The 17,305-nt window shown below is 52.0% G+C and overlaps 1 protein-coding gene across 1 annotated transcript in view; it reads left to right on the top strand.

Annotated features, from left to right (window-relative positions):
* Positions 1-17,305, top strand: part of LOC310798259 (uncharacterized protein) — an 82,420-nt gene continuing 65,115 nt past the window's right edge. Inside the window, exons 1-3 of the mRNA XM_083660757.1 lie at positions 1-132; positions 1,221-1,408; positions 13,145-16,624. Coding sequence (XP_083516883.1) covers positions 1,319-1,408; positions 13,145-16,624 — 3,570 coding nt within the window. The 5' untranslated portion in view covers positions 1-132; positions 1,221-1,318. The remainder of the gene's footprint in view (positions 133-1,220; positions 1,409-13,144; positions 16,625-17,305) is intronic.

Raw genomic sequence — 17,305 nt, 5'->3', positions numbered from 1 at the left:
ACTAAGCGCTAGTTACATCAGCCCAGGTTTGTTTTGGTTCTTTCCTTATTTAACCCCGCTAGCTAGTGACCGACAGACAGCCAGCAGAGCAGAGCAGACAGGGACCGTGTAGAGACAACCTGCAGAGACAAGGTAAAACACAACAACACACTTAAGATTTCCCTTAGCTCTTATAGCAGGAGCGCTGGGGGGCTAGATTTTCCTTAGAGTCCGAGTTGAGGTGCCCATAAAATAGAATCGGCGGCTGCACAAAACACCCTTAAATCTTGTGCTTACGTTTTCCTTAAAATGTTTAACCTTAGGGAGAAGATTAAGGGTGTTTGGTGGTGCAACCGATTTTATGTTATGACACCTTAAGTTAAGGTGTTACGGTTTTACGGTCCTTAACTCGGACTCAGGAAATAAACTCGATGCTAAATTGTGTTGTCAGTCGTTTTATTGACGGCAATATTTTGACATGCATCCGACTTGAGTCACAGCTAGGCTTGATGAGTAGTGTGGTTAGGTAAATATAGTGAACTAGGCAAATTGCCAGTTGGTGAATCACCATAAGCAAAAGGCAAACAGACACCAATACAATCAGAAATACTTTACTAGCTAACATAATATGTCTATTCTTTATGTATTATTATTGTTTATTCAAGAAACTGATGGCCGTTACAGTAACCTCACCAGTTTGGTACAACCTACAGTGACTTAATTTACAGCCTATACAGCCATGTGTTACCCTAAAAAGTGTGTGTGTGTGTGGTGGGGGGGGGGGGGGGGTGCTTTTGTGTTGACAGGCCTTGTTGCGCTGGAAACTCTTACCTATTTTCAGAAGTGCATTAATGGACATTGTCTTATCACAAACACATAAAAATTAGATTGAGGCCATTTACACCTGGCATCAACATGTGTTTTCTGTGATCAGGGATGCATTGTGTACACATTGAACACAAGTGTAAATGCAATGTGTCCTCTCAATCTGGACACAGCAACTTTATGCGGATTGAGAGGACAACCATTTCTGCGATCTGATGGCAGAAAACACATGTTAACAGAACTTAACACCAGGTGTAAATGGCCTCATTATGACTCCAGTGTTTACCATGTAGCAATTTCAAATTGCAGCATTTTGCTAATAAGACCTTTGCTGTTTTTTCTCTCCATATTGAGGATTCCTGGTTGTTGTAATGTTTCCATCATGCCAGCTGGTGTTGTGTCTCGTTCCCCTCCAGCCCGTCCGCTTCCCAGCCAGTCTCCCTGGTGATCTCCCCTCCAGCCTCCCTGGTGATCGTCGACTCGTCCCCTACAGGAGCCCACCAGCCCGTATCACATGACTTCAGAACAGAATCCACTCTATCCAGCCGATCTACAGGTTCAGTTAACGCTGGGACCGCTGGATCCTGGCTACTACTCCTCCCAGGTACCGTACACCTCACCACACTGCACAGATCAAAAGACTTGACACTCGACTCGGCCTCGAGAGGGTTTGCCATAAGCGCCAGCTGCCAGCTAAATAGCCGGATGTTAAAACATTTCCAGTCGTCTACTTTTACTGTCACGATAACCGCAATATTGCGACGGCGTGCTATAGAACGGTGTTTCCACAACTTTTCTTTTTCTGGGGAGCCACTTTTTATAAATGACAAAACAATTCACAATATGCCTTATCTATAAATTGTGAGAAGAGCAATATGTGTGGACAAATGAATGTTCCAGAGCATTCCCCCCCCCCCCCCCCCCCATTTCGGCATCACCTTATATCTTCTTGAATTGGTAAATTATGAATGCAGACTGTGTTTAATAAAACAGACTTGAGTCTCTCTTGTTCTATTTAATTGTTCCAACAATGGCACAGATCACCTCATCAAAATCACAGGAGCCGAAAAGACAAAAGCATCAATCTGTCTCATGTCTTTACGGGAACACTGCTGACGTGCAGGAGGTCAGATCACTTTTGTTTGTCATTCGATGAAAACAATAGAAAACTGGGGTTCTTATTCAAACATGTTACAATGATACAGTAGTAGATTAGTAGATGCATGAGGAACATTTATTGCTACAGAAGGTCCTTTGTGCTTCTCTATCTGGGAAGACTGAAATCTTTTCTCAGCAAGAAGACACATTCTTTCCCACAGACAGAATGAGAGAGTAAATTACAGTAAATCCCCCCAAAATTGTTTGCCTGGCATTAGGTAATCAATGATTTCTACCACATAAACCAACCAATTCAAAGAGATATACTTTTGATAAATCTCTAAATTTTGTTTTATGCACGTGTTATTGAAAACCTACTCCTTACGTCTCATCAGTAAAGCAAACCAATATTTAAGCTATACATTTTAAATAAACGGCTCTGGAAGAAATTCTGCAAATTTATTGGGCGATCCAAATAAAATCTTTGGGAATGACTGCTATAGACAAGCTAACCTCAGTGGATGGCAACTAAGCAACCGCTACAACCGTGCTGTGTCCATATTTTTCCTTTCTCTCAAATTCAAATAGTTTCCCGGCTGGGCGGTGTTGGCCCAAAGGTCCAAACATGGCAAACTACACTCGACCCGGACGCCGTGCGGCTTTAAACAACCCCACAACCCCTCCCCGGTTGGCTACTATTTTGACACAGCTGGACAGTATATGCACTAGAGGAAAACCCTGGGACTTGTTCAAAATCTTTATTTAAAAAAATAAAATAAAATGGCGCATTAACTTTAAGAGAATGTCTACTAATAATAATGTCAACTAATCAATGCTGATGCTGTATGCTAACATGATAAAGGAGTGATGATAATAGCTATTTAGCTATGCAGTGTTCTAAGCATCAGACATGCAGCTGATGATAGAACGCCAGTGTTTCCCATACATAAAGGAATTTGTGGCGGGCCGCCACAATAATATTTGGACCGCCACAAAATGATGTTGACAAAAAAAAAAAAAATATATATATATATATATATATATATATATATATATACCGTATATATATATTTTACAGTGCACCTGAACGCAACATGCAAGATATCCGCTGAATAAGTGTCCAATAAATGTTCATGTCATTCTGGCCAATACTTCTCTTATAGCATTTCAGTCTGGAATATGGATTATCTTTCAATAATCTATGATTTAGCTGCTAAATTGTCAAATACCGCCATCTGCTCGCTACCCAGGCACTTATGTATGTACTTAACCTAACTAACTTAACCTAACTATCAGGTGTGCCAACATTGTCAACCTAAACTCCGGCTGACACCCCAAAAACCTACAATCCGCTACAGAAAAATGTATATTGTTTGTTTATTAACTGGCCCCTCGCCTTCTATCATTTCACGAAAGTGGCAAAGCAAGTTGAGTATCCCTGACCTATAGGGAGAAATTTAGTTTGTCATTGTAAACCCACAGCACAGTAATGATGACATGTTCTTACTTAGATCTAGCCTTTTAATTTTGCTCTTAAGCTTTCTCAAAGTACACCGAATTCATGCATTTTACTTTAAAATGTTTAAAAAAATCTCGCGGGGGGCATGCCCCCGCACCCCCCTAAGGGGTCTGCGGTCGCCCACCACAAATACTCAAAATCCTGTGGGAAACACTGAACGCTAATCCATAAGAGACTTGAGACTTGACCTGGACTTGTGACTAAAGACTTGAGACTTCACTTAGTTTAGCAAAATCACTTGTGAGCCACACTGACACACTCTCCATAAACTAACCCAACACAGCTGTCTGACCTGCCCTGATCCTTTGACTGGGTTCATCTTCAGCCTGGGTCAGACAGACCTGGGTGCACAGTGAACTAGGGATGTCAATTTTCGGTTAATTTCACTTTCGATTAACCGACGCTAATAATCGATTAACCTATCGGTTAATTCATAATTTTTTTTTTTTTTTTTTTTCTATTTACTCAATGAGCTCATGCCCAAACAAGGCGTGTCTATTTAGATGCTGAAATGTTAATGCTTTTTGTGTTAGAATTATGCCTTTATTTTTTGTTGGCTTTGCTGAAATTTATAAGTTTATTGCCACATTTTGATCAGGTAATCATTCCAAAATCATTCTGGCTCTTATATGGATGACAAGGAAATATATTTTTGAGAGCTTTATTTCCTGTTTATGTAAACATTACAACAACAACAATCTGTTATTTCTTTTGATTTTTTCACATTAGGCCTACTGTCTTTTGCAGCATAAAAACTTAAACAAAATATAGCCTATTTCGATTTGCTGCCAACAATTGAACAAAATTTGAACAAAATAGTTGCATGATGCAAAACACTGTGCAAAATCTGCAAGGAAACTCAAAAAACGTGTCAAAAAAAATTTTATTTTTATTTTTTTATATTAACTGATAGACCGACAGCAATAACCGAACAACGACGTTAGCGACGGTTAATCGATTAACGGTTAACCGTTGACATCCCTACAGTGAACACGGTTCAGACTAAACCACTGGTGTTGAGTGAAGGCTTGCCCTCCCATCCGGTGGCTGTGCACTAGGTGACAGGACAGAGGTGGCTGTACACTAGGTGACAGGACAGAGGTGGCTGTGCACTAGGTGACAGGACAGAGGTGGCTGTGCACTAGGTGACAGGACAGAGGTGGCTGTGCACTAGGTGACAGGACAGAGGTGGCTGTGCACTAGGTGACAGGACAGAGGTGGCTGTACACTAGGTGACAGGACAGCGGTGGCTGTGCACTAGGTGACAGGACAGAGGTGGCTGTGCACTAGGTGACAGGACAGAGGTGGCTGTGCACTAGGTGACAGGACAGAGGTGGCTGTGCACTAGGTGACAGGACAGAGGTGGCTGTGCACTAGGTGACAGGACAGAGGTGGCCTGTGCACTAGGTGACGGGACAGAGGTGGCTGTGCACTAGGTGACAGGACAGAGGTGGCTGTGCACTAGGTGACAGGACAGAGGTGGCTGTGCACTAGGTGACAGGACAGAGGTGGCTGTGCACTAGGTGACAGGACAGAGGTGGCCTGTGCACTAGGTGACGGGACAGAGGTGGCTGTGCACTAGGTGACAGGACAGAGGTGGCTGTGCACTAGGTGACAGGACAGAGGTGGCTGTGCACTAGGTGACAGGACAGAGGTGGCTGTACACTAGGTGACGGGACAGCGGTGGCTGTGCACTAGGTGACGGGACAGAGGTGGCTGTGCACTAGGTGACAGGACAGAGGTGGCTGTGCACTAGGTGACAGGACAGAGGTGGCCTGTGCACTAGGTGACAGGACAGAGGTGGCCTGTGCACTAGGTGACAGGACAGAGGTGGCCTGTGCACTAGGTGACAGGACAGAGGTGGCTGTGCACTAGGTGACAGGACAGAGGTGGCTGTGCACTAGGTGACAGGACAGCGGTGGCTCTGCACTAGGTGACGGGACAGAGGCTGTGCACTAGGTGACAGGACAGAGGTGGCTGTGCACTAGGTGACAGGACAGAGGTGGCTGTGCACTAGGTGACAGGACAGAGGTGGCTGTGCACTAGGTGACAGGACAGAGGTGGCTGTGCACTAGGTGACGGGACAGAGGTGGCTGTGCGCTAGGTGACAGGACAGAGGTGGCTGTGCACTAGGTGACAGGACAGAGGTGGCTGTGCACTAGGTGACAGGACAGAGGTGGCTGTACACTAGGTGACAGGACAGAGGTGGCTGTGCACTAGGTGACAGGACAGCGGTGGCTGTACACTAGGTGACAGGACAGAGGTGGCTGTGCACTAGGTGACAGGACAGAGGTGGCTGTGCACTAGGTGACAGGACAGAGGTGGCTGTGCACTAGGTGACAGGACAGCGGTGGCTGTACACTAGGTGACAGGACAGAGGTGGCTGTGCACTAGGTGACAGGACAGAGGTGGCTGTGCACTAGGTGACGGGACAGAGGTGGCTGTGCACTAGGTGACGGGACAGCGGTGGCTGTGCACTAGGTGACAGGACAGAGGTGGCTGTGCACTAGGTGACAGGACAGAGGTGGCTGTGCACTAGGTGACAGGACAGAGGTGGCTGTGCACTAGGTGACGGGACAGAGGTGGCTGTGCGCTAGGTGACAGGACAGAGGTGGCTGTGCACTAGGTGACGGGACAGAGGTGGCTGTGCACTAGGTGACGGGACAGAGGTGGCTGTGCACTAGGTGACAGGACAGAGGTGGCTGTGCACTAGGTGACAGGACAGAGGTGGCTGTGCACTAGGTGACAGGACAGAGGTGGCTGTGCACTAGGTGACAGGACAGAGGTGGCCTGTGCACTAGGTGACAGGACAGAGGTGGCTGTGCACTAGGTGACAGGACAGAGGTGGCTGTGCACTAGGTGACAGGACAGAGGTGGCTGTGCACTAGGTGACAGGACAGAGGTGGGCGTCTCACACATGGAGAGGAGGGATCCCACTCACTCAAAAATATGTTCTCATTCATCCAGGATCACTTCACTGAAGAAACGGTTACAAAATTGGTGTTTTACAAACACAAGTGCATTGCAAGTGGAGTTGAAAATCTATTCTTAAAAAGTCGTGTTAAACGATTAGGGGTGGGGCGATACATTGATCTGCATTCAACAGCATCGATGCACAGTGAAAACAGCCACGACGCCATAAGAAATACACATTATTTGTATTTTATTTTGAAATTCCACGCCACGTCTGCGTCACCATTTCCGCCCAAGTGCACCTCATTCTGCATACAAACAATGTGAGCGCCATGGCAAGCACGCAAGAAAAAGAGGCAGAGGATATGGATCGATGCATATTGTCTAATATCGATCACACCCGACCAAATCAAACACGCGTGAAAAAAATCTTGGCGGCTTCGGACTTCTGACAACTACCGAAACTGGAACCCCGCCCACCTCTCTGTTGGCACTCACCATCAATGGTCAAATCAAACACCAATCAGACAGTGCTTAATGCACACAACTTGATCCAATAGGCTCAATCTGTTACATAAAGGACAACATCAACTGCTCACCATCACCTACACTACAGTACAGTCCACTTGGCTGTCCAGCAAAGATGCTGTAGTTCAGCACCACGGAGGGCACTTTATCAAAGACCTCGTCTTCTCAATAGCCTGCACTCTCTCACCGGCCACTTCATTCGGTACACCTGTCTATCTCATTGTGATAACTGTGGCCAACACTGCTGAGGGGCTTTAAGGTGGGAACAGACCCCTAAGAGCCAGAGTCAGACTAGGTTTGAAACAGACAGCATACACCTTATGTAGCGGGGCTACATAAGGTGAATAGGCAAACCAACTCTGGATATTTGTTCCCAAAAACAGAAATATTGTCTGCAGTGGAATATTCAGCTCTCACTCAGTCCTACAGGCTTTGTACCATCCAACCATCAAACACCCTGCTCTCTCCTCCCCCACATTCCCCTGATCCCTCCCCTCCCCACCTCCCCGTCCCTGCTCTCTCCTCCCCCACATTCCCCTCTTCCCTCCCCTCCCCACCTCCCCGTCCCTGCTCTCTCCTCCCCCACATTCCCCTCTTCCCTCCCCTCCCCACCTCCCCGTCCCTGCTCTCTCCTCCCCCACATTCCCCTCTTCCCTCCCCTCCCCACCCCCCCGTCCCTGCTCTCTCCTCCCCCACATTCCCCTCTTCCCTCCCCTCCCCACCTCCCCGTCCCTGCTCTCTCCTCCCCCACATTCCCCTCTTCCCTCCCCTCCCCACCCCCCCGTCCCTGCTCTCTCCTCCCCCACATTCCCCTCTTCCCTCCCCTCCCCACCTCCCCGTCCCTGCTCTCTCCTCCCCCACATTCCCCTCTTCCCTCCCCTCCCCACCCCCCCGTCCCTGCTCTCTCCTCCCCCACATTCCCCTGATCCCTCCCCACCCCCCTTTCCCTGCTCTCTCCTCCCCCACATTCCCCTCTTCCCTCCCCACCCCCCCGTCCCTGCTCTCTCTTCCCCCACATTCCCCTGTTCCCTCCCCACCCCCCCTCTTTCCCTGCTCTCTCCTCCCCCACATTCCCCTGTTCCCTCCCCACCCCCCCTCTTTCCCTGCTCTCTCCTCCCCCACATTCCCCTGTTCCCTCCCCACCCCCCCCCTTTCCCTGCTCTCTCCTCCCCCACATTCCCCTGTTCCCTCCCCACCCCCCCTCTTTCCCTGCTCTCTCCTCCCCCACATTCCCCTGTTCCCTCCCCACCCCCCCTCTTTCCCTGCTCTCTCCTCCCCCACATTCCCCTGTTCCCTCCCCACCCCCCCCCTTTCCCTGCTCTCTCCTCCCCCACATTCCCCTGTTCCCTCCCCACCCCCCCTCTTTCCCTGCTCTCTCCTCCCCCACATTCCCCTGTTCCCTCCCCACCCCCCCTCTTTCCCTGCTCTCTCCTCCCCCACATTCCCCTGTTCCCTCCCCCCCTCTTTCCCTGCTCTCTCCTCCCCCACATTCCCCTGTTCCCTCCCCACCCCCCCTTTCTCTGCTCTCTCCTCCCCCACATTCCCCTGTTCCCTCCCCCCCCCCTTTCCCTGCTCTCTCCTCCCCCACATTCCCCTCTTCCCTCCCCACCCCCCCGTCCCTGCTCTCTCTTCCCCCACATTCCCCTGTTCCCTCCCCCCCTCTTTCCCTGCTCTCTCCTCCCCCACATTCCCCTGTTCCCTCCCCACCCCCCCTTTCTCTGCTCTCTCCTCCCCCACATTCCCCTGTTCCCTCCCCCCCCCCTTTCCCTGCTCTCTCCTCCCCCACATTCCCCTCTTCCCTCCCCACCCCCCCGTCCCTGCTCTCTCTTCCCCCACATTCCCCTGTTCCCTCCCCACCCCCCCTCTTTCCCTGCTCTCTCCTCCCCCACATTCCCCTGTTCCCTCCCCCCCTCTTTCCCTGCTCTCTCCTCCCCCACATTCCCCTGTTCCCTCCCCACCCCCCCCCTTTCCCTGCTCTCTCCTCCCCCACATTCCCCTGTTCCCTCCCCACCCCCCCTCTTTCCCTGCTCTCTCCTCCCCCACATTCCCCTGTTCCCTCCCCACCCCCCTTTCTCTGCTCTCTCCTCCCCCACATTCCCCTGTTCCCTCCCCCCCCCCTTTCCCTGCTCTCTCCTCCCCCACATTCCCCTGTTCCCTCCCCCCCTCTTTCCCTGCTCTCTCCTCCCCCACATTCCCCTGTTCCCTCCCCACCCCCCCTTTCTCTGCTCTCTCCTCCCCCACATTCCCCTGTTCCCTCCCCCCCCCCTTTCCCTGCTCTCTCCTCCCCCACATTCCCCTGTTCCCTCCCCACCCCCCCTCTTTCCCTGCTCTCTCCTCCCCCACATTCCCCTGTTCCCTCCCCACCCCCCCTTTCTCTGCTCTCTCCTCCCCCACATTCCCCTGTTCCCTCCCCCCCCCCCTTTCCCTGCTCTCTCCTCCCCCACATTCCCCTGTTCCCTCCCCACCCCCCCTCTTTCCCTGCTCTCTCCTCCCCCACATTCCCCTGTTCCCTCCCCACCCCCCCTTTCTCTGCTCTCTCCTCCCCCACATTCCCCTGTTCCCTCCCCCCCCCCTTTCCCTGCTCTCTCCTCCCCCACATTCCCCTCTTCCCTCCCCACCCCCCCGTCCCTGCTCTCTCTTCCCCCACATTCCCCTGTTCCCTCCCCACCCCCCCTCTTTCCCTGCTCTCTCCTCCCCCACATTCCCCTGTTCCCTCCCCCCCTCTTTCCCTGCTCTCTCCTCCCCCACATTCCCCTGTTCCCTCCCCACCCCCCCCCTTTCCCTGCTCTCTCCTCCCCCACATTCCCCTGTTCCCTCCCCACCCCCCCTCTTTCCCTGCTCTCTCCTCCCCCACATTCCCCTGTTCCCTCCCCACCCCCCCTTTCTCTGCTCTCTCCTCCCCCACATTCCCCTGTTCCCTCCCCCCCCCCCTTTCCCTGCTCTCTCCTCCCCCACATTCCCCTGTTCCCTCCCCACCCCCCCTCTTTCCCTGCTCTCTCCTCCCCCACATTCCCCTGTTCCCTCCCCACCCCCCTTTCCCTGCTCTCTCCTCCCCCACATTCCCCTGTTCCCTCCCACCCCCCCTTCCCTGCTCTCTCCTCCCCCACACCCCCCCCTTTCTCCCTCTCTTTCTGTCTTTCTCTATCATATGATTGTTTAATCATGTTGTTATTATTACTACTGTAATTGCTATTGTGTCAGCTAGATTTAGCTAGACATATTCTCTGTCAAGTCCTCTGAGACATGCTTGTGAATTAGGGCTATACACATAGACTTGACTTGAAACTTGACAGAAAAAAATAAATAAATAAAATTTAAATAAAAAAAGATGCTCATAGTTGAGAAATCAACATCAAACTTTTTGAGTTGAAAGTAGATCTTTAAAAACAAAATAGTTTGTTTATAAGAAACTTTAAATTAAATCGGGACAGCATGAATTATATTTCTTATTTTGGGTTGAATCCTTTCTGGAATTGGCCACACGAGTGACTCGGCTGCATACATTACATTCTTTGAATGATTTCACCCTTGTGGCTGCCAAGTAGTACTGCAGTGTGTTGAGTGGGCCAGGTTAGTGCATACAGTCACAGTTTAGGCATGCCTCAGCCAGGCCTGGCAGGCTGGTGGCCTTGTGAGGCGGGGGAGAGAGAGAGGGAGAGAGAGAGGGAGAGAGAGAGAGAGAGAAGGGTGGTTTGAGGTGGGGGGCGGTTTGAAGCACTGATGCCAAAACTAATGTTAACACGTTAACTGCCAGCGACGTATGCATACGTCAAGCAGAATCCAACCGTTAACTGCCAGCGACGTATGGATACGTCAAAAAAATCGTTTTTTTTTTTTTGACGGTGGATCCTTGATCTGGCCCTTTTGCATCTTCTATTATACTGTTAGAGCCGCCGGGCGTGTGCAATCCATTCCGCCGACCCACTGAGTGGCGACGGTGCTCAGACTATTGAGTGTTGTTTGGCCAGAAACGCACGCATTCCAGCTGAGCTCAACCGAGGACCCAGAAGCGAACGAGCCTCATTCTCATACTGTAGGCGAAAACCTTTCACACGGGCGCACCCGTGCGCCGGGGGCTTCCACAGGTGGACTGGGTGGAAAGCACACTTTGAAGCGCGCAGCATAAGCCTAGAGTCACACAAGGCTTCGTCAAAGCTCTCAACCGAAAATCCAAGAACGGATTAAGCCACATCCACGCTCGCCGACGAGGGACCGCCAGAGAGAGGCTGCTGCTCACTGCTCAGACAGGCAGGCTTGTGACTGACAAACACGGAGACACGCCCACGGAGGGAGGAGTTGTAAGGAGAGGGGGTGCGGGTGCTGCTATGGAGGAAATTACTGTTCAGAACTATATTGTTTATGTCTGATGTCTCACTGATGCCAAAAATAAATGGTTAAAGTGACTGTTTGATATTGAATTTCACAAAACTGCGATTATCTCAGCTTTTTGTCTCAGACCCTGAAACCATGCTGTACTCAACGGCTAATATCTACATAACTACTAACTCTACAAACTAACTCTTTTAGACAGAGAAAGCACACATTCTATTAGTACTTTTGTGAACTTTGTGTTGACAAACTCCAAGCAGAAAATTATCCTTGGCTCGCGTAAAATGAGCCAGAATCCTCAAAAAAACCCTCTGGCAAAAGCTACCTACAGTAAAAAAAAAAAGGCTGGCAGTGAATGTGTTAAGAGAAAGGGAAAGGTGTCGGGGGAGGGAAAGAGAGGGAGAACAAGGGCAGAAGGGGAGTGGGTGGTGGGATAGAAGGAGGGAAAAGGGGCGGGTGGAGGAGTGGAGACTGCCCCAGGATTGGTGGCTGCTGCGCCATGTGCTGACCCCACTCAAACTGTAGCCTAACTAGGCCTCCCACATACATTGATACGCACACACACACACACACACACACACACACACACACACACACACACACACACACACACACAGAGTGGTCTGGAGCTTTGTCTTGAGTGGCAGGGACATGTGAGCCCCTTCACATGTGCTATTCTGGGCAGGAGGAGGGGTGGCGGGACGGGAAGGGGAGGGGGCGGGGCAAAGCAGGGGCGAGCACAGAGCCTCCTCTCTCTCTTTCTGCATGTGGCTGTGTGAGCGTGAGGAGCTGCTGCCTGGTTATTGAGCGTGGTGTTGTTGAGCGTGGTGCACGTGGCCAGAGAAGATGGGCTGCTGCTTCAGTAAGGAGCTGATCCCCGGCCTGCAGAGTGAGAGGACCGGCCTGTTGCAGTCTGCGCCCGCAGCAGACGTGCTGGCTGTGGTGTGCGAGCGAGACAGGCAGCGTGCCCTGGCTGTGGCTCAGCATGTGTGTTTAGCGGCAGAGCGGACGCGTGTGCCGGGGGCCGGATCGGGCCAAAGGAAGCCTCCTCTCCCCGAAGCCGGTGAGCGGCACGGAGAGCCGGTGGCCCCCATCAAAGTCCAGGCAGGCTCTGCTGAGAGCGGAGCAGACGGCACCGCGAGGAACCGCCGGGGGGATCTCCAATCCACCAGCGCACACGAGGAGAAGCAGCAGCAGGCTATTCTTATCACAACTAGTATGGACATACATACACACAGCGTGACACATGCTGCCAATGCCAGGGCCAGCTGTGAGCGGGCCGTCTGCAAGGAGGGGCCCTCCCAGAGCCCGGCCAAACAGAACATCCTGGAGAACACCGTGCTGAGGGCTTCCTGGTTCAGCCAGCGTCCAGAGGGGCAGGCGCAGGAGGAGGCGGCCGCATGGGGGACCCCTCCGCTCAGGGTACCCCCTCCTGACGCTGTGGGTGATGTCAGAGCGAATGAAGTGTCAGGTAGCCAGCAGCCCCCGCTGGTCCCTGCGGGTCAGGAGACACAGCGGGGTTCCCCCAGGGCCAAGCACAAGGATGAGGAGGTTCCGGAAGCCGGGCACCTCAGGGCAACGCTGAGCCAGAGGACTCAGAGCTTCTACAGCATCTGTTCCATTGATGCTGATGACCTTGACCACGACCACGACTATGACCAATCCCAAACAGCTGGGTGCGGGGCAGCAGAGCCTCTGCACACAGCTGAAGCCCAAACAGCTGATCTGTCCCGCACATTGCAGCCTGGAGTCCCCAGCCAGGCACACACACAGGAAGCACCAGTTCCTGCCCACGCATGTACCACACAATCTAAAACGAGCGTCCAGTCGCACACTGAGGTACCAACATCTGAGCAGGCACCTGCAGAACTGTCTTCCAGTGTCCACTGTGCACAGACACACACACTTTATTCAGAGCATGCAATCTCACATGATCCTGTTATTTCTCCACAGCTGCCTGAGCCGCCGGCCCTGACCAGCAGCGAGGACCCTCAGCCTGCCCCCTCCTCCTCCTCGGACAGCCCGGTCAGCCCGGGGGGGTCCACACACCAGCCTTCACCTGGGGAGTCCACACACCAGCCTTCACCGGCGCACGCAAAGGATCCAGGGGGAGCCACCGATGACCTGTTAAAGCCGATGGCGTCGCACGCGGGTGAACGTGCATGTGTGGAGGAGAATGAGTGCGTGGGAGGTGAGAGCGTGAACGTGCTGGAGGAGGAGATGGTAGTTACAGAGGAGTGTGTGTGTGAGGAGGAGCAGAGTGCAGCTCCCACAGAGCGAGTCTTCAGTTCCACAGAGGGGTCATTAGCTGGCTGCCAGGAGGAAGACATGGATGTGAGGGCTGACTCCACGCTCCTGGATGTGAGGGCTGACTCCACGCTCCTGGATGTGAGGGCTGACTCCACGCTCCTGGATGTTCATCTGCACGAGTCCGACAACGCAGAGCAGCACATCCCAAGTCCACAACCAGCCACTGACACTCCCGAGCCAGACACCTCCAGTGAGAGTCCCAATTCTTTGGTGGATGATTTCCTTTGGCCTGGAGACGAGGTGGAGGTGGAGAAATCCCTCCTGCAGAGTGAAGCCGTCTCCGTGAGCATCCGCGCAAGCCAAAACGAAGAGGACGAGGCTGGTCTCAGCAGCACGGCAGATAGCACTCTGACCGAGGTGTCCTCCGTTTCCACCATCTCTGTTGTGTCATCGCTGCCCGTCGAACTGACTGCACTCTGCTACCACTCACACCTGACACCTCGATCTGATGCAACTGACATCACACCCCACCCATTTGACTCCACCACATCTGACGGATTAGATTTGAATTCCAACCATCCAACATTTGAAGTGATTAAACCTCCAAGCCAAGAAGTTGAACCTCCTTTTGCTGGATCTGATGAAAGTGACGCCGGGCTCCATGAATGTGACAAACAACCTGACAATGCAGAAGGAGAAACTTGTCAGGAGCTCAGTCATGACGGCAGAGATGATGCCAGCACCAGTTCTCCTGAAACCGGCCACCTCAGCGTGAAGGAAAGTGCCTGTGATGAAGAACGTGAAGGCGGTGCAGCCGTAAAAGCCCACAGCCTTCTGCAGGCCCCCGAGGACGCTGAGAGGAGCATGGAGGATTCACCTCACGGTCTGCCCACAGAGCCTTGTGCTGGAGATGATTCATCTCACGGTCTGTCCACAGAGCCTTGTGCTGGAGATGATTCATCTCACGGTCTGTCCACAGAGCCTTGTGCTGGAGATGATTCATCTCACGGTCTGTCCACAGAGCCTTGTGCTGGAGATGATTCATCTCACGGTCTGTCCACAGAGCCTTGTGCTGGAGATGATTCATCTCACGGTCTGCCCACAGAGCCTTGTGCTGGAGATGATTCATCTCACGGTCTGTCCACAGAGCCTTGTGCTGGAGATGATTCATCTCACGGTCTGCCCACAGAGCCATGTTGTGCTGGAGATGATTCATCTCACGGTCTGCCCACAGAGCCTTGTGCTGGAGATGATTCATCTCACAGTCTGCCCACAGAGCCTTGTGCTGGAGATGATTCATCTCACGGTCTGCCCACAGAGCCTTGTGCTGGAGATGATTCATCTCACAGTCTGCCCACAGAGCCTTGTGCTGGAGATGATTCACCTCACAGTCTGCCCACAGAGCCTTGTGCTGGAGATGATTCATCTCACGGTCTGTCCACAGAGCCTTGTTGTGCTCTAGATGAGGTCTCAGCAGATTATTCCTCATTTGGATTTATCCACGGAAGCCAAAATAAGGAGGACAAGGCTGCTCTCAGCAGCACGGCAGATACCACTCTGACCAAGGTTTCCTCCGTTTCCACCATCTCTGTTGTGTCATCGCTGCCCGTCGAACTGACAGCACTCTGCTACCACTCACACCTGACACCTCTATCTGATGCAACTGACATCACAACCCACCCATGTGACTCCACCACATCTGACGGATTAGATTTGAATTCCAACGACCCAACATTTGAAGTGAGCAAGACTAATCCTCCAAGCCAAAAAGTTGAACAGCCATTTGCTGGATCCGACGAAAGTGACGTCAGGATCGACGGATATGACAAACAACGTGAGGATACCGAGGTGAAACCTGAACCAGTTAAACATGACCCTCAGGATGAGGGCACAGGGGGAGGGCCTAGTGGCCTCATTCATATTGGACAGACGGTCAAAGAAGCAGAAGCAGAAACGTGTCCGATGCTTAAGCAGGAAGGGAGAGGGGATTCTAGTGCCGGTTCACCTGAAACAGACCAGCTCACTTCTGACACCAGTGCCTGTGATGAAGAGTGCGAGCTGGCTGAGAGTAGCGTGCAGCCTCCAAGTCACACTCTGCTCACAGAGGCTGGTAAAGCTGAAGATGTCTCAGCGGATGATTCCTCTCCTCCGGTTCCCTTTTCCTCCTTGTCTACAGAGGGCGGCAACGGGAGTTTGAGTTCAGGGGCCGGAGTTGAACCTGCTGATAGCCGGTGGCGCCAAATGGAAACGACTGTGGATCCATCAGAGAAGGCATCGGAGGAGTATCAGGAAGCAGAAGAGACAGCAGTCGCCCAGGAGACTCAGTTTGACTCTCTCTCCTGTGTGTCAATGGATTGTCGTCTGCCTGAATCTGAGCATACATTCACACAGTGCTCCCATAGTCCTCAACCAGCCTTCCAACCCCCAGAACCAGAACCATCTGCCTGCAGTCTTGGCTCTACGTCTCCGGACCCGAAACCTGACCTCAGCCTGCAGCATGGGCCCGCTGGAGGTTTACGTCAGCCCGGAGAATCAACAAATGGAATCCAGTCTGAAGAAAGCGAAGAGATGAACATGGTACTTGAGGAATGCCCCGCACCGTATCATCCAGATGATCCGGATGTCGAGATGCCGTTTAGTCACACAGAGGTCCATGTCGACACTAGTGCGTGTGACACGAACACCAAGCCCGTCGCCTTCGGCTACCGTGACCATGGAACCTGCGAGGTGGAATGCCAGGAGGATGTCGTGGTGGAGGAGGTGGAGGTGGACCCTGGCCAGATCGACGTCTATGCCTCCACCCCGTCCTACCAGATTCATTTCCCGCGTCGGGAGCCGGCGGCGGCGGTGACCGCGGAGGAGGGAGAGAGGGAAGGGGGTATCAGGGAGATGGTGTCCGAGTTGCTGGGGGAGGACGCGGAGTCCTCCCTCGGCCACCTCTACCCCAGCCCCTGGATCAAGCTGGGCCTGGGGGAGAGCAGCGGCGGCGGCGGCTGGGCCCAAGGGGCGCCCAACGCCGAGCCCAGCCGGGGAGAGGGCAGGGCGGGCGTCGGCGCAGAGCAGATCCCCATGTGTGTCGCGGAGCTCCAGCCCTCCATGGCTCTCCTGGGAGCGTACCCCTACAGCACTCTGATGCCGCAGGGATCGTGTGTGTGGGACTGGCACACCGAATACAACCAGCCCGTAAGTGATCACACACACACACACACACACACACACACCTGTCTCTTTCTGTGTCTTGCCCTGTGGGACTGTTGTATAAAATTTGTCATACCATTCATTATGCCTATGCAATTATAGCTTATTGATTATGAAATGCCAATCAATCAATGGAACTTCAATTTTATACAACAGGGACACTTGGAATGTTCTATGTGGACCCCAGTAAGAGTAGCCTATGATTTGCATAAGCTAATGGGGATCCTAATAAATCAATAAATAAATCAAATTGAGTGAACGTGTTCAGTTTGCTCTCTTGGGCCAAAAATCAGAGAAAAAGTCCTTGTATTTGAATGTGATACTGTGGGTTGGGCTTTCAGTGACACAAAGTCGTTTATATCATCTCAATTGTACTTTTTTTTTCTTTCAATATTTTGTTTTTATTTTTCAATTTTTAGAACAGACAAAAGCAAAACAAACTCAGACACACATATACACAAAAACAAAACAAAAAAACAAAAACAACAACATACCAACATTACATCACTATAACAATCTCAATTGTACATTTGATCTGATAATTGGATTTGGATTTGGGTGAAATTTCATTTTGCTGTTTAAAACAACCCTATCTCTGACATGTCAAGATGCAGTTTGATCTAGTTACTGTTACAGGACGGAGGATGCATTGTTAGATCATTCACT

Source organism: Poromitra crassiceps, assembly GCF_964638095.1.
Source record: "Poromitra crassiceps genome assembly, chromosome: 2".
NCBI classification, from domain to species: Eukaryota; Metazoa; Chordata; class Actinopteri; order Beryciformes; family Melamphaidae; genus Poromitra; species Poromitra crassiceps.
The sequence above is the reverse complement of the archived record's forward strand: the minus strand, read 5'-3'. Positions and strand labels throughout refer to the sequence as shown.